The sequence below is a fragment of the Stigmatopora argus genome, chromosome 1, assembly GCF_051989625.1.
Source record: "Stigmatopora argus isolate UIUO_Sarg chromosome 1, RoL_Sarg_1.0, whole genome shotgun sequence".
In the NCBI taxonomy this organism is placed as follows: Eukaryota; Metazoa; Chordata; class Actinopteri; order Syngnathiformes; family Syngnathidae; genus Stigmatopora; species Stigmatopora argus.
In genome coordinates, this window is record NC_135387.1 from 17,274,648 (window position 1) to 17,293,206 (window position 18,559).

At 41.1% G+C, this 18,559-nt stretch overlaps 1 protein-coding gene across 2 annotated transcripts in view; it reads right to left on the bottom strand.

Moving 5' to 3' along the window:
• Nucleotides 1–17,068, bottom strand: part of gpr153 (G protein-coupled receptor 153) — a 41,637-nt gene extending 24,569 nt beyond the window's left edge. The window contains exons 1-4 of one of the 2 annotated variants that reach the window (XM_077604282.1): nucleotides 16,508–17,068; nucleotides 6,319–6,918; nucleotides 2,707–3,136; nucleotides 1,626–1,815 (exon numbers count right to left, since the gene is read on the bottom strand). In XM_077604282.1, coding sequence (XP_077460408.1) covers nucleotides 1,626–1,815; nucleotides 2,707–3,136; nucleotides 6,319–6,671 — 973 coding nt within the window. In that variant the 5' untranslated portion in view covers nucleotides 6,672–6,918; nucleotides 16,508–17,068. The remainder of the gene's footprint in view (nucleotides 1–1,625; nucleotides 1,816–2,706; nucleotides 3,137–6,318; nucleotides 6,919–16,507) is intronic. The other variant, XM_077604276.1, reaches the window with a different exon arrangement.
• Between the last annotated feature and the right edge of the window lie 1,491 nt (nucleotides 17,069–18,559).

The following is an 18,559-nucleotide window of genomic DNA, read 5'->3' on the forward strand; positions in this document are numbered from 1 at the left end:
GTTTTTACATGATATCAGGACCTTTTAACATTCAACACAAGTGGCAGTCAATCCACCAAACAGAATTTGTAGAAATTCATCAACAATTCAGTGCCGTGCCCATAAAAACAAAACATTTTTTCGAAAATGACAATGGCGATGGTATCAGAGTGCTTATCTGCTTTCTAGTTTTTGCTCCTTCCAAATGAATGGAAACCATTTATTTTATCGTCCGCTTGTTCTGGGCCAAAATAGACCATCTTTAAAAGCAATGGAGTGTATAAATTGCTGCGAGGTAAATATGGCCTTTTTTGTAGCAATCCCTGACTTTCTTTCCTGACATGGTGAAGCGAAACCTTTTATAGCACTACATAGTGTTCTGACCACATTTTTATTATTTACCCCAGATTTATTATTTAATTGACTCTAATACGCTTTGGGTATAACCAAAAAGTATCTTTCTGTGTTCTATTTCTTTGGCAAGATGAATGATGCATTCTGAACCATAAGAATAAGGTGACTTGTGTCATTTCCAGTGACGGGGATCTCCTCTACAGAGGTTTTTATATTTAATAGCCGCTCTCAGTGGGGTCTTTGTCATATGATTCACATTGCTTTTCGGGTCCGTGCACATAAGGACGAGAGCTGTGTGTTAATGAAGCCTAAACAGCAAACATGTCGTGCTACTTACCCCCTTTTCCTTTTGCACAAATAATATTACCACTCTTAAACTCCACTCCATAAATAAATTGGAATTATTTTGATTAAATTTAAATCGCAGTGATTATATTTGGAGTAAATCTTCATTCATGTAGAAACAGAGGGCGCTATAACTCCTAACCTAGACCATAACATAAAAGAAAAGGCTGAATGTTAAGACCAACCATATCTATACATGTGCATCTATGTGTATGTATGTATATGCATATTTATTCATTATATATATATATATATGTATTTATATGTGTTTGTATATATGTATATATATATATATATATATATATATATATATATATATATATATATATATATATATATATATATATTTCAGCAACACGCTTATTCATTTATTAACTTATTTATTACCTATTTATTTATGTCTAAAATGTCTTTTCCTGTCTGTATTCTCACTCTCTTGCTACTGTGACAGTGGAAAATCCCAAACACAGGATGAATAAAGTTATCTAATCTAATCTAAATCTAATCTAATCTAATCTAATAAAGAATACGTGTATACATATAGTAAAAAAGATTTTTTTAAATCACCAAATAATAGGTCCATCTATCCATTCTCTGTGCTCCTTATCCTCACTAGGGAAACACGATCCATGACTTTGGGCGCGAGCCTACGTACACCATGAACTGGTGGTCAGCCGAACAACAAAACGTTTATCCCCACAAAATGGTTGATACCGGTGACAGCCATTTTGAGTTCTCAACTAGCACGCTTTTCTTTGTTTGTATGTATTTTTTTTTTAAATCAACCCTCTCCAATTGAGACGTTGGACATGGACTTTCAGGCCTTGAAAAAAACAGGAAATCATCTACCACGTTGATGAATTTGGGTCAGGGAAAAAGAGAGGGAAAAAGAGGCTTGGAAGGTGAGGCATAGGATGTTGAAACACTCGACTGTGTCTGTGGCTTACCCTCGTCCACCTCGTCGTTGGACATGATGGCCACGCATTTGTCCCACACCATGCGGATGTCGGCACGGTAGCGGTCGCAGGCCCACAGGAACATGGGCAGCAAGATGGACTGCACAATGGAGCACCAGAGCACACACAGCACCATCCAGTTGTAAGAGCGCTCAAACTTCAGACTGGCAAAACTCACTACCTGCACGGGGGAAGACAACAAAGAACAGTTGGAATGCATGGCAAAAGAAAGTTTTTATTTCCCTTTCCACATATCCATGGATCTTTTAAATGTAAACTCAAATTGTTCCAGTTGCTGAGTGCGTGACTCATCCCACAAATGTAAATTAGCATTACTTTGTTTGTTAGTGTTTCCTATGCATTTAAATAGCTCATTAACCTTGGGATGTTTTTTCTTTCACAAAATATTGGTTTCCATCACAGTGACCCTTTCTGTTTAGAACACATATTACATGTGTTATAGATCTGCGTCATGCGGGAAAATGTATATGTCCTCAGGTAAATTTTGATTTTGATTTTAAACTGGCTTCTTTTGTTGATGATGAGCTTGAAGGACTCTTCCGAGAAGTTGTGGATGATGACACTCTTGCTTTTAAAGAGGGGAACAACACCTGCATACCTAACCCCAGCTCTGATCGCTTTAACGGCCTATGCTTACACTAAATTACTTCCTGGAAAAAGAAAAAAAACATACACATTCACACGCACTGAGCTTGGCCTACTTAACGATGTGGAGGAGGAGAGACATGTAAATAATAAAGCAGCATGGCACGCTTCCACAGTCCCATCAGAGTGTTATGTCGAATGATTACCTGCAGTGGTCTTGTTCATCATCTTTCCAGGCAAACAACAAACACTAAACATTAAGCAATGACAAGATGATGAAATGGAAAATTTGATAATTGTGATTTGTTAAATAAGCTTTCTGTGGCAAGAAAAAAATGGAAGGTTGAGTCTCAGGACTCACGTGTTGTGGTCCAATGAATGAAACTCATACTTCTAGACACACTCTCTGCCAAAATATAGTATTTGTTTAAAGGAAATGGCTGACATTTTTACATGGTGACCTTACCAAAATAGGGAAGCCAGTGAGGAAGTCATAGATGAAGACAATGCCGCTGATCAGATAAGTGATCTGCAGCGATGTCTTGAGAGGTTCTGAGCCATCGATAGAGGATCTACGCTTGCCCTGGGCATCCTCCACTACAATGGTGGGGACATTGAATTTGTTCTTGTCGGCTTTGTGTCCTGCCTGAATGGAGAAGGTCTGGAAGAGAGCAATGCCGATGCAGATCACACCCATAGTCACGCTACCGCCAATCAAGAGCAGGAAGCAAACCCCAAACCCCAGGCCGATCTCTGTCACAATGAATCGGCAGTCGGAGGTGTAGAAGCGGTCGATGGTGTCGTGCCAGCCTACCGCTGGAAGCGTGGACAAGATGAAAGAGACCATCCAGATCCCCATCACTGTGTGCACCGCCTGCTTCTTGGTGTTGCTTAGCCTGGAAGCACAAGCACGTCTTTTAGTACAGGAAATACCCCAACTGGCATTAGAACACGCACTGCTACCTTGACCTAATGCTGCTTGTTCTATGTGGGGCAGTGTTATTGCACTTTACGCAAATGACATGACACAAGTGTTGCTGCAACACGTAAACAGAAAATTAAGCTGATACTCGCAGAGGCATACTTTTGTGGTCATCTGCGAAAAATTACTAATTTTATTGGTATTTCATCTTAGTTATTCCGTTGTGGACACAAAACACAGAAGATGACTGATTCATCAATTCAAGAGAGAAAGATAGTTTGAGACGCAATTATTTTGCCACACGAGTGTGGTTGAGGAAAAAAATGACACTAACTAATGCACTGCAATTGTTGGCAATAGAGTTCTATGAATTGGGAAGGCTGGCAGTAGTGGGTCACTGCTGGTCCTCCAAGTTGAAATGGATTGCACGTCTATCACCATTTTTAATGGCAGCAAATGAGTTGACTCAAAATGCACATATATAAAATATAGTTGATGTTAGATGTAAGATCGGGCCGAAAAAATCTGGCCCGCCCAAACTGGCTCGCGGGTATTAGGGCCCAGACCGGCCTGAGCCCGGCGAATTAACTTGATTTGCAGGACCGAACCCAAAGCAAACCTGAAATTTCATATTTTATTTGTGAGGACTCAGGACACCCGAGTCGTGAGGAGGAAGTGTGATTTATGATAAATTAAAGCCTATCTTTTGTAATGAAATCTAAGATAAACAACACTGTATAAATCATTTACATCTTTTGTGATAATTTAGATGTTTGACAATTTTAACTGTTTAAATGCCTGCTCAGCGTCAGGATGCCAGTCTTTTTGCTCTTGTATGAGAGCAAAGCACCACATTGATTACATTCAGCGAAGCCAACGCACGTTTCTCTAGCATATTCAACAATCAATTTGAGGCTTTTCCAAAACTCATCTTTTCAGTTCTAATGTCTTTAATTCATCCTTAACTTATTGCTTCTCCATATTCAATATTATTGCGGAAGGGAGGAGAGGGCGCCCTTCACGTGACATGCTCTAGCTCTGGCAATTACATCACAGTTGTCACCTCTGTTTTATCCCAAATTATATATTTTAAAACAAGTGAATCCCCACATCGTTTTAGTATACATTTTTAGAAATATTTATTTATTTTTTAAAACGTCTGTGAGAGAGACCACACATCATATCAGTATAATTTTTTTTCAGCAAGAGAGAAGCCCAGCCCGACCCGACCCAAACCTGAAGTAATGATTGACATTTTAGGGTTCAGGTTAAAGATCTCACCTCTAATTGACGTCTGTCAGTGACAGTGAGTGTGTCTAACCATAAGTCAAAGCACTGATGTACTAGTGCAAGTGTGATGACATTTTGAAATATTTTGCAACTCATATACAACCAAAATTAATCAATTTTTAAAGGATTACCTTAGACACATTTGCAAAATAAAGAAAGGGAAAAGCAAATAGGAGTTTCCTCCTTGTCGCGCTAGCCTTTCTTCAATATGCCTCGAGTTCCTATAGCAGTGATATCGCATCACTAAGCAGCTTGAATGTATTGCCTGAATGAGCGTTGCAAAGGGGGCTGTGAGAGAGCAGCAGACCAACTACAAGGTTGAAATTCATTATTCAGGCCTTCAGTGTCTGTTAATGTCAGAAGCAAGGCAGCCATGCTTGCTCAGCAGGGCAGATAGGAAGCTATTTGAATGAAAACACAACCCCTATTCACATGGCATTTTTGCTCTCCAACATTCTACAGATGATGTAGGTACTTTTATCCCATTTTGTTTCTACATTTTTATGTTTACTAATCTTTTAAGAATTTAAGTTACTTAGTAACCTGCAGTATTCTGTGCCATATTATGTGGCGCTGTGTGATTTTATGAGAATAAAATTTCCCAAATCATTAAATATTTAACAAAACTGGCAAGGACATAGCCGAGAAGAAAAGCAAGGCAGGACGTGCTGTTACTGGAGGTGGGAATTATTAATTAGTGAATGCTCACCATCGGTATCGGGGCCCGATTAGACTATTTTTGGAGTATTGCATTTGAGCACTTCATGGCACATGGATCTGATCCAGTAGTAGTGTGTGTTTTACTATCATCTTGATTTTAGTCTGCTGTAAATCAAACCACTAGGCGAACATTTCTGCTGAGTGGGGCTACATCGCTTTAGAAACTACTGATAGTAATAGATGATCGTATAACATCGTAAGCAAAGTATTTCATGACTAAAAATACGCGCATCGGTTCATCATCGAATCGGTACCAGCCAAACATATCGGATTGGAACGAAAGTCAAAAAGTCAGTATCGGCACATTCCTTTTGAAAATGCATTATGTCAGAGAAAATATACGTCAGAGTGTGCTCTTGTAGACAACAAAATGAAAATGCAAATGGTCATTAGCAGATGGTGGCAAGCGTTATCCAAGACCTTTGAGGACAGCTTCGAGGCTGGCTGTGATGTATTTGCACAAATAGCACCGGATCTTAATAATTATGTAAGAGCAAAAGGCTTCAGTGTGAAGCAACCATCATTACTAAAACTCTTCCCAGACCTCAGAGTCCAGACCTTGGGAGTACGTATACTCACAAATGGGATTTTATTTGGCCTAATATGAAAGAAAAAAAATCCCTACTCTCTACAAATGACTCAGTTTGCATCCTTGACGAAAATAGCACGAAATGCAAGCAAAGCAGCTATGTGTGAACACCAGATGTCTGGGGAATCTTGCAAGGCTAAACTGTGTTACTGCAAGATCACGCTGTCTGGTAATGTGAATCTGTATTAGTATTCGCTTTGTTGATATCGCTCGTTGTCTAGAGCCAAATGTAGCTGAAGGCCAGAACCAGCAGATGCTCCTTGTGGAATATTCTGAGGAGGTGTGAGCTCAAACAGAAGCATTGGCTGGAGAGAAGTGTCACCTAATGCAGCGTGTACTCATCTGAGACAATTATTCATGAAGATCTCTATTTTCCCTCTATTTTTTTGTGTAAATCCTAACGCTGGATTTAAAGGACTTTCCCAAACTAAACATCCATCCAAAAAGAATAAAGATGTATATTCCTGTCCTTGAACTTTATATAGATTGTCAAAATACTCCTAAACAACTGCACTTACAGGGAGAATATGCACATAGGATAAAAGTGGGTATCTTACCTATAGTTGACAGGCCAGCGTACCATCCACATGCGGTGGTAAGACAGTGACGTGACAGAAAAGCAGGTGACCAATGTGAGAGTGTAGAAAGTGGATACAAAAACTTTGCACAAGCCTTCATTCCACTCGTAGTTTGAGTGTTGACGGCGCAGGGTAATGACGCAGTACATTGTGATGGGGATGGCCATATTGAGGATGTGCGTTCCCGCCAGTGTGCAGATGAGGAACTCCAACGGCTTCCACTTCTTCTGCTTGGCGCTGACGCTAAGAATGCTCCACGCGTTGGCCAGGATGGACACGCCCGAGCAGACCAGCCAAGCCAACGTGTTGGCATTGATGACGTCATCCTTCATGATGTTGGCCTCACCCGCCACGTCGCAGGGGGGCGGGGCACGACCTCGGGGGCCGCAACGAAAGGTTGGCGAGAGATGGCGAGGAGGAGAAGGAGGAGGCGGCGACAGGCAAAAGGGAGCGCAGGATGTCAGATGAGGCAGGCATCCTACATGGGTGGACGTGAACTCTCCATGGGAACGACACACCCGGGCGAGGATACGGCAGGGCGAAGCTAGCTGCTGAGGGTGGCCGATCCGGGCTGGTTGTCTGGGGATCAGAAATAGAGAAGGGGCTATGATATCATCAAATGTCATTAGTCAATCCAATTGAAAATAATCCTTCATCAGACGTAATCCTTCTTGCCAGCAAACTAATTACCTAAATTGCAGCACTTCATTACAGTTAATACAGAAAGTCATTTGTCTGCCGTCTTTCAGACAAAACAGTGATCGGTTAGCAGAAGGAGTCACAAGCAACAGCCAAATGTCAAACTGATAGTTAGAAGATACCATATAGTAAGACAAAAATGCTGTGAAACACAACAGCTGAGTCCGAATCAAGATCACACAAACAATGAGCCATTTACAGTGGATACAAAAGTTTTACACACCCTTGTTCAAATCCCAGAATTTTCCAAATAAAAATGAGGACCATTTTCAATCAATTTTAAACTTGTCCCGCAATCAATGCCCCCTTCATACAATCAACGAATGTGATTGCACAAGTGAACTCTGGCTTTTCGCAATGAGGTGTGGCTTTGTTCACCCCATCCAAAATGTAGCTCTCTTTGGCTGGAAATTCTAGTAATAACACAAACTGATATTTGGAACTGTTCATAATTCCCTCCGGCATAGAAAGTGATTGTAAAAATAACGTCATCTTGCATGTGTATATGTTTTTATATTAGTAAGTATACTCGTTTTCATCCCTCAGCACAAACTGAGAATATTCTCATTTGCCCATTTTAATTGCACATGGTGCACAGGTGACCTGTTAAAGTTTAACAGGGGTCCCCAAACTTTTTCCTGTGAGGGCCACATAACTTTTCCCTTCTCTGATGGGGGGCCGGTGTCAGTTTGTAACAGAAAAAGTGTGACGATCGTAGGGGAGCTTAAAAAAAAAATTGTTTTCCAGAAAGCCACACATAACCAAATAACCCTTTCCAGGTTCTTTACAGAAAAAAAGTCAGGAAACAAATAATAACACTATTAATGAAATAAATAATAACTAAATAACCCTCTCTGTTGGGTTCATTCTGGGATGTTACTATATGTTCATTTGGAATTAATGGAATAAAGCTGAAAGGAAGTTTTATTAAGGGGATCATGTGCAAATTTATAATATAGGGGGGAATGTTGGGGTAATCATTATTATAAATGTGTTTGCAATGAATATAAAGCCTTATAATATACATGCTTACTATATTAATCAATATATTTGCTTATTAGGAATAGTAATGCTCATCCTAAATGTGTAACTATATTAAACAATATAGTTATATGTGTTGATCGCTTTCAACGAAGACAAACGCTTACGCCAAGGTCGCTCTCCAGGACAGCTGGGTCCAGCGAGAGATACAAGTTCGAAAGGACATAAAACAATCCACTGAGTTCTTGCTCCGAGGACTGATTACTGGAAGATACGCCTCGACCCCTTCCCCAGATGCGAGTTCAACAGGGAAGATCGGTGAAGGACGCTTAAATTGTTGTTGGCTCAACGGATGGCTATCAATCAACTTGTATATTGTTTTTCCTTTGTGACGCTTGATATGGAATTGTTTTGTTTCTTGCTTACGCAATTGGATCGATTACTCGCATATTGTTTTAATTTGTGACGCTAGGTTGACGCTTGGTTTGCTTGATTATGGAATTGTTTTGTTTCTTGCTTACGCAAATGGAATCGATAACCTTGTAATTGTTTTGATTTGAAGCCTTAAATGGGCAGGACATAATGCCGCTCTTTAGAATAATCTTGGTCGGCCGAGCGGTCCGGATGTATTCTCTTCTTGCAAGAATTAAATGGTGAGATGTGACTACAGATGCCTTTTTTATTGAAAGCTGAATTGGGAATACCTAAGGAATAAACCTACTATTGGATGAACCTAACACTCTCTGAGTTCTTCACAGAAAAAACAGGAAATAAATAACACTATTTATGAAATAAATAATAACTAAATAACTCTCTCTGGGTTCTTCATAGAAAAAAAAGCCATGGAACATTAACTTTCTGTTGTGCCATGCACAATCTTCTCCCTTTGCTCTGAAGTTTATGCACGACACCACAACTGTCATTACAGAATCCCACGTCAACATTTTGCAGCACAGTGCTTGCTGGTGAATTCGGCAGTGGACTCGTAGCGGGGCGGTGAGACCCCTTTTTTCCAACTCCCGGTTCATGTGTCCCATTATTAGACCGCGAGTTTCGGCCACCATGCTAGGAGCCCCGTCAGTCGTGATGCTAGCTAGCTTTGACCAGTCCAGGTTCAACTTCTCCATGGTTTGGCACACTTTGTCAAAAATATCCTCTCCCGTTGTAGTCCCTTTGAGACTTTGGAGGGCTGCGAGATCCTCGCAAATCTCAAAGTTTGCGCTAACTCCACGAATAAAAATGAGCAGTTGCGCTGTGTCTTGCACATCCGTGCTTTCATCCAGTGCTAATGAAAAAAAGTCAAATTATTTCGTCTTCTGCTGCAGCTGGGCATATACATTACTCCCGATTTCTTCAACGCGTCTGGTCATTGTACTCACCGACAGACTTACGGCATTAAATGCATCTTTCTTCTCGGGACACACCTCCTCCGCGACAGTATCCATACATTTCTTAACAAACTCTCCGTCAGTGAAAGGCTTACCGCTGCTTGCTATCAATTTAGCAACCCGAAAGCTGGCCCGAACGGATGCCTGGTTCTGCTGAGATAGTAGTCCACTTTTTCGCTTTGAGAGTTTGTCTGCTCGTATTTGGCCTTGCAAGCTATCGTACTTGTCTTTGTGAAGGGATTCATAGTGTCGGCAAAGATTGTATTCTTTGAATACCGCCACCGTCTCTTGACAAATGAGACAAACAGCCTTTTCTTTGCATTGAACAAAAAAATAATCGTTTGTCCACTCCAGGTTAAATACCCTGCATTCTGAATCAATTTTTCTCTTACCTAACTTTTTCACCATTATTCCGCGAGGAAATGGTGCGAGTGGAAAAGAAAACAGAATAAAATGCTGTCACAACAAGCTATAGGGAAAAAAAGATCATGTAGCCATAACTATGACTGCTGGAAAAGGATTACTTTTCTAACCCTATTTACAGCACAACACGAGCCAAAGCACCAGAAGATAAAGAATGATGTCTCTCCCACTGTGGGGTGAAAAATGCTTGCCACACAGCCAGGGCTTGTTGTCACATTCATTATCTGTCTTTTGGCTTGTCCAAACACTCATATGGGCTTTGCTCACAAGCCCTGAGAGGGGACTCTGAAATGACCTCATCATCGCCATCAACCCGCCTCTCTTTTACTGGAACCAGGGTTTGAAGAGAATCACTGATGGTGTTGTGGTTCATTAGCTAGGCTTCCAAACAGGCCGGCAGTGTGGGTTTATTTCCCACTCGGTGATTGAGTGAATCCACCGGTAAATTATGGCCAAAATGGGGCCTGGCGGGCAGTCTTGGGAGGATTCTGCCTTTCAGATGAAGAGGCCTTTAATTTTTAATCAGCCTTGTCTCAAGACAGAATAGGCATTCTTGGTGGTATTTCTGCCTAGGAGGGTCTTACACTTCACTTTTTTTTTCTTAGGTCTACAATGTCTTGTGTCTGTCTTGCTACTGCAACCAAGAAATTTCCCGAATACGGGATGAAATAAAGTTCTAACCTAACCTAACTGCTCCGCCACAGTGAGGGAATGAACCCAAGGTTGCCCGCACTGAGGTCAGGCAAATAAAAAACAACATCATCATGCTAAAACACAATGCACTAAAAAACTGCCTCAAAACAAACAGAAAGAAAAGGTTCATAATAAAAAATAAATAAAAAAAAAACTCTTGACCAATACTGCCAATAGAGACAATCAAAGGAAACATACACACACATTGCTAAAAAAATATATCACAAAGCATTCGCAACATCAAACCAGGTAGGGGATGTAAGGAAAAAATCCCAGCTTTGATCTAGGATTCGCCAGGTGCTTGTGAGGGTTTGAGCCGCTACACCACAGCTTGAGCCAAATGCAGTAATTCTGTTTTCCTGGTAAGACACTAGCGGGAACCACAAAAACATTCAGAAGTTCTCCCAGTTATAGAAGTGGTTATGGTGATGGGTAGTGTAATGGGATTTAGATGTAAGATTTTTTTTTACAGTCAATGTTTAGAACTTTGGAGGGAAAAAGCTTGCAATTGACAATTCCAATGCACGTGACCAACACTGTAGTGAAATATTAGCCATTCCATTTTGTTCTTTCGTTTTGCAAATGTTTCCACCCATCCGTCTACTTCCCTATGCATTATTTGTTCTGGCTGACCATACAAATTCCTGAACATTTATTAAATGCAGGAGACTACTTGAAGACAATATGTAAGCAACTAATATTTTTCTCCAGATTTGTTTAGCGGTAATTGACTATGGATATGTAGGAGCCAAGGTACTGAGTTAATTGTTTTTCTCTAAGAAGCAGTACATAAGAATTACTAATTAAATATATATATATATATATATATATATATATATATATATATATATATATATATATATATATATATATAATATTTGGAGACTTTTTTTGTCCATGGCTTCTCATAGATTATTCACTTAGTTTAGTAGGAGCAAAACCACACTGAGTTTTACAGTGGAATATTTTGGAGCTGAGTATCGAGTGCAGTTCCGTTACAATGAGCTATATCCGCCTAATTGTGCATAATCTATGACACATTCATGACAGATGGTTATGGCAGTGAAGCTAGAAGCCGAACTTTATTTTCAATTCTTGACTGTTGGCATCCTCACAATTTTAACTAACAGCTTGAGCACCCACAATCCTCTGGGCCAAGCCAAATATGTTGCCGCCTCCAGACAGCAGCACTGACAATTATAAGAATTAAACTTCAAGGTTCTGAATGATGAGAGATGCGTGGAGGTTCTGTGAACGGACGATGTTCACACAGAATGACTTCAGAGCAAAAGTAACTTTAAATAATTCATGCTTAGACCTGATTAAATATGCTGGAACAACGCACTTGTCAACACGGCAGAAGGGGGATTTCTTTGAAATGTGGTTGCGGCAAAAATCCATTTATTCTACAACATTCGATGGCTACAACTAACTGTGAAATAAATATTACAAAAAAGATTCTTGCATACCAAAGAAAGATTTAGTCACCCCATGCAACTATCTTCTGTTTCTGATCTTGCACTGCTCACAATAAAATTCTGTATTTTTTAATAAAATAATAATAACTGATAACACTTTTAAGACATCAGAATGTCTCCACTTCATCAGTTGGAATGTAAACCTGCACCCACTTGAGGACCGGGGGTTGAAGGTTTTCATGTGGTACCCAGCGTCACCCACACACAAAGACAGAGAAGAGCTCTTCTTCACAGAAAAGGGGATTAGGTGGGCTTTCGGAGGTCACCACACAATCAATCTAACGCTCATTAGCCTGTTATCAGAGTCCAGCAGAGGTGCCTTCATGCATAACCAATCATGCACAGCACCTGCTTGTTAACACGCAGTCCTGCGCAAAGACCAACATGAGCTGAAGGGCATGATTTGGGGAGGTTTTCTGCCACTCGTTCTCCCTACTGAATGCACAAAATAATATTTTCATTGCTTCTAACTACGGTTTAATAAGTGAATAAGTTTCCCAATTTCTTTTCATTTGATCACATTCCACCCGTGCCCTGAAATAGGCTCACTTGGGATTAAGCGCCATCAAGGTCTTGTTAACCGTAACACCTCTTTGAGGCTTGAAGAAAAGAAACAATGTTTCAACCATTTGAACGGTTCACTTCTTTTCATTTACACAAGTGACCTACTTACTTTATAGTCTTCAGAAAACTGCATACCTTAATTATTATCCTTCTTTAGCAGCCAAAAACACTTGCACGAGTCCCCTGGGCAAGTGCTGTCATTTACGGTGTGTATTTCTCCATGATGTCATGATGTTATTAAGGAGAAAAAGGCATCATGTTTTCTCACCATTGAGTGAAGGCGAAACACATGTTAACTTTACCACCTTATCCATCTCACCCGTGTCTACAGCACACTGTGATTGCAGGAAACCGGAGAACGCAGCTTGTTTTCAATTCCTGCCTTTTTTCCCCTTTTGTTATCATAATGACTCAAGCCAACTTGACAACATTTCTCTCCGCTATACCTGATAATAGTGGTTATAAAATACATGTCAAGTCGCATTTATTTAATCAGAAAAGAGTCTCAAAGGCCTTCACAGGCCTATAGTTGAGAAAAAAAGAGGACGCCTCCATGATCTAAGTGTACAGGATACATGATGAGTCAGTCTGGTCTTCTGTGGTTTGGGCTGGATTTCATTATCGATGCTAAATGTGGGGCTAACAAGCACAGACCTGCTGCCTGTCAAGCATTGCAAATGAGAAAGCGCTCTCAATTGTCTTGCCCAATAAAAAGTTAAATAAATGAAAAATGGGTGGGATAGGCTCCAGTACCCCCCTGACCTTTGTGAGGTTAAATGGTACAGATAATGAATGGATATATTGTCTCCTTTTTTTTCATTTACGTAAGAAAATATCTGTATTCACAGACTAATGTATCAATGTTACCAATGTAACAGTAGAAACAATCGATTGTATTTACTTATCTGTATTTGGCATATTTTTAAATGAATTTAAGATGTAAAACCGTCACTCTGATATGAAATTTTAAACCTTGCACATGCTTTTTTTCCCTCAATCACATTATAATTACCAGAAAAAAAGGCTACTTTTCATGTGATCTTTCATGGGGTGAACCGTTTCATGGAGGAACAACCAATGAGAACAGAAGACGGGTTTTCACATATCCTAGATTGAGACCATAAAAGACTGAACTAATTAATCAGATATTACTTAGTGGATGATCCAATTTGGCTAACAATTGATGCAAGTCACTGGTGAATGTATCATTTAATGCAACAGTGCTGATGCAATGATCCAGAGAAAAAAAATGCTGAAAATTGTACACGGAGGGACTCTTCCGTATTAATGTAATTGCTTTTGCTTGGTTGTACTCTCTGCAATGAACATTAAGTCCCGAGGACTGTGATCATCTATTCTTCTATTGCAGGGGTGGGAAAACCGGTCCTCAAGGGCCGCTAAGGGTCCAGGTCTTGTTCCAACCGATCCAGCACAGAAGGTTTAACCAATGGGGTTTCTGCTGAAACAAGAAGCACCTGACTGCAATCCAACCATTGCACTTTTAAGATACCAAATTTGTGGTTTCCTATTTAGAGGTTGGAACAAAAGCCCGCTTGTGGAATTGTTTGCCCACCTCTGTTCTATTGTGTCCGGCTATGAAATTAGTTCAAAGGAAAGAATCTTCACGTGTGTAGCTTCCAAAATTGCAATTTTTTTACATGGCGCTATTTTGCAAGTTCGATAATTACACAAAGATGTCAATTTGCTAATGATGATGTACTAAAGGCGTGCGCCAGAATACAATATGGTGTTTGCTATCCCCGTGGGACAGTGTAAACACTCAGTTACAGTCACCAGATTTTCCGACAGGAAGTGGCTGAATTTTCCATCATGTAACCCGAGGCTTTCTTTCTGTTTATGTAAAGCTATCTCCAGCAAAGAGTGAGGTTGGATCACTGTGAGCCATATGGCACAGCGGTTTTTCTCAACATGAACAGACCAAGTCTATAGTCATATATGAACGCTTGCACTGTGTTTGTTATCATCATTACCACCAGAGGCCACGCAACTAGAATAGCACTGGGTTGAGCACAGACCTCTGAGTGGGCTGGAAAATTTGAATTGATTTCAGCAACAGCATGTGCATATTCATATTTACACTCCTCTAGCAGATGTTTGAATTATTCACTAAGAAGCACACAAACTGAGCAAACATTTTAGTGCCTGAATCCAAATATACACTTCATTCTATTATGGTGTTGTTAGAAGTATGTGCATCTTGACAAGAGAGAGCATATTTACATAACATCAATTTTAGAGGAAACTAACCATTTGTGGTTTAAATTTTACTGATCCCACCTTGTACAATAGCAAACTAAAACCATACATGAAATGTTTTTAGGAGAATAGTTAGAAATGTTGCTCGTTAGAAACACTACAACAGATCCTTGAATATGGCAGCGTTGCATTGTTTCACATTTCAGATCAGCAACGGATTTGCAACCAATGTTCAGATCAACAAAATCCTAACGTTCTTAGCACAGGTAACTAGAAGCAGTGAAGAGCAAACGGCATGTGAATGGTGGTCTACACGTTGAATGGGCAACTTAAGAAAAGCACCAAATGGTAGAGGCAAAACGTGCAACACACAAAATGTCAAGCGTGCCCCATGAAACACTGAGCTTGGCGGTGGAAGCGCCTCCGTGTCACGTGATGCATGGCTGCTTGACATCCACTCTATCTGCAATTCACTCATGGCGCTCTGCATTAAGATGAACGTCTCCTGGAATGCTCGTTGACATGTCGACCTCTATATTTTCACGGTGAAAACAACACTAATGATGTGCTTTATTGAGATTGACATTAAATACAGGGGAATTACTCGTTTCAATTATTTGGCAGAGTTGACACTGTAATTGATTTGTCATCACAATTGGTTACTTGGGAATGACACTTTATATTCATTAATATTTGTTTGGGAGGGTGGCCCGGTATGGAAGTGTTTAGCGCATCAGCCTCACAGTTCTGGGGTCGAGGGGTTGGTTCCCAGGTCGGTCCTTATTGTGGGGAGTATGCATGTTCCTCCCGGGTGTGCGTGGGTTTTCTCCGGGTACTCTGGTGTGCGCCCACATCACAAAAACATGCATGGAAGGCTGACTAATGGAATTTGATGCTCTCAGAGTGGAATAGGGCAGAACAATATCTTAGAGTTTCTAAGTGTTTGTTTATAAGGATTCCTGTTTAGTAAATACAAGCATTTTCATATTGGTTGATGCTTTCCAGAAAAAAAACAAAGACAAAAGTAGTGCAAAATCACACTTTACCTCCAGTGACGACCCATCAATGCATATGAAGATTTATTTCTTGAGGGTAAGGTGTTAGCACACTGTGAAACTGATTAAAATGGAATACAAATGGTCAGGTAAACATAAAAGGGTTCTTATTGGAAAGATGTCAACACCCGAATACAAACCCAGTGTGCAGATGTTTATGCTTACTGTTGATTGTTTGAAAACAGCGTCTCACATTAAAAACAAACAAACAAAAACATTTTGAACATTGGTTACAGAATAGGAAATACAATCATTTTGACTCTGAGGCTAATGCATTCCCTGTCATTGATTTTTGTGATGAAAGGTCACTATCTGGGTTATATGATGAAGATTATTTTCTTTCTTTTTAACAACAAATGTAGGCTGTCCGTCCTGCACGCAGCCATGTGGTCCAGTGCTGCCTGTCAATGTGTTATTTCACCTCTTAACTGTCATTTTTCATCTTGCATGCGACACCATTCCATTTGAATACAATGGACAAAATAGGTCACATTTGATCAAGTGTATGCAGGAGTGTTGCGTTCACGTGCCTTCGCATCCACCTGTTTGGACTATCGCCTTACTAACTATATCGCTCAGATTCAATGACGAGGATTATACTAAACATAATCCAAACAGAATATAATTGTTTATGCCCAAATGGTCATGAATAGCAGCGTTTGTTTCTCACCTTTAATGAGACGCTCAGTCCACTTGTTTCCAGCCGCGCACTCCCCACGCGAGGCGGTCATATTCTCCCAAGAAAGTGGCTTTTCGGCATCGGTACAACAGTCCAAAGTAAGCAAAATGGGTCCAAGAACGATTCAAGTGCCCCGAAGACCAGACTCGTCGCCTTGTTTGGACTCTTCTTCTAGTCTACGATTATCGACGAGTATCGATCGAGCGACCAGAGGCGTTTTCCGAGCAAAGCCGATAGCGACGTAACGTGGTTGGCCAAATGGCGTAAATGCCAAGTAAAAAAGACGCATCCATCGTCTTCGCCTGCTCGCTCGCTCGCTCGCTCGTCCCTCGCCTCCCTCACTTTGTCATTCAGTGGCGCTTTGACTGCTGGCTGCTGGCTGCGCGTTCCCGCACTACACAGTCGCGTGCACGAGCCAAGACGCTGCAATGAGTGGTAATGGGAATGGACCAACACATCACAAAATGGGATTCAGGGGAGTTATTCATAAAGGGGAAGAGGGCACACGCACTAAGTAGCCTCTCTCTACCTCTCAGCCCACCCCCCTCTCTCCCGCCTCTCTCTCTCACTCTCTTTCTCTCTCTCTCTCACTCTCTTTCTCTCTCTCACTCTCTCGCACTCTCTCTCTCACACACTCTCTCGCACTCTCTCTCTCCCCTCTTCCTCTCTCTCTCCTTCTCTTTCATCCCCTCTTCCTTCCTCTCTCCCTCTCCCCCTCTTGCTCCCTCTATCCCTCTCGCCCCTCTGCCTCCATCTCTCCCTCTCTATCCCTCTTCCTCCCTTTCCCTCTTCTCTCTATCATCCTCTCCCTCACTGTCCCTCTCTCCCTCTTCTTCCCTATCTCCCTCTCTCCCTCTCTTTTCCCTCTGCCTCCCTCTCTCCATCTCTCTCCCTCTTCCTCCCTTTCCCTCTTCTCTCTATCTTCCTCTCCCTCACTGTCCCTCTCTGTCCCTCTCTCCCTCTTCCTCCCTCTCTCTCTTCTTCGCTATCTCCCTCTCCCTCTTCTTCCCTATCTCCCTCTCTCCATCTCTCTCTCCTTCTCCCTCTTCTTCCCTATCTCCCTCTCTCTATCTCACCCCCACCCCTCTCTTATTCAGTTGACGGGGTGCTGGAGCTTATCCAAGACAAACATTGGGTACCAGACGGGGTACACCCTGAATTGGTAGCCAACCAATCACTGGTACTCAGAATTAGTTAATAATATATCATATAGCAGACAAACTGAAATATTTAGGAAGTGAAAAGTATTTATACAAGAAAACAAGTCCCATAATTATAGAAACAATAGTAGCCTGGAGCATAAATGAGAAAAATTACATCACGACTTAATCAGACCTCCTTTTAGAAAATATATTTTGTAATGTTGAAATGGTGGGGGTGAAAAAACAATTTATGAAATATTCCTTTGACATCGATTGCTCTGAAGCAAACCTCTCTAGGTGGCTACCCTTGTGGTCACTGGTGCACTAAAAGCGCACGTACAGTATGAATCAAATTCAAGCAATTCATGCTTCTTTGAAATGAGCAGTTTTCATTGACATTATATGAGCAGTTACATAAGACTTCCTCCCTGGACGCTGCCTTCCGAGTCGTGTTCACCCCTCGGGGCTCACATTGTACTCAGTGAGAAAACTAAAAGACCCCGGATTATACGAGAGCTCCTCTGTCCCTGTAACACAGATGATGTTCCATACAGTATTTTCCGGGTGCACCTGCCTTCCATTCACTCTCTATTACACTTGACAGATGCTGAAAAACAGCTCCACTTGATTCTGAAGCGGTAAGAGAGGATTGTGGAGGAGGGCGAAGAGGGCTATTTCCCAAGAGCTTGCCATCCACTCAGTAAAAACTGTGACGTGCTCCCTCAAGGTTTCGTTTCTGTAATTGGATTGCAACAAAAATCCACGCAATCTGCATCTATTTGCTGTGTTTCTTGATCCAAGTGTGGGGGGGGGGGGGGAGAACAATAAAATAGAAGTACAGAAAAAATGCTAATTTATCAATGTGTTGGAAACTTGATGGTAAGTAATTTACCCATATGAC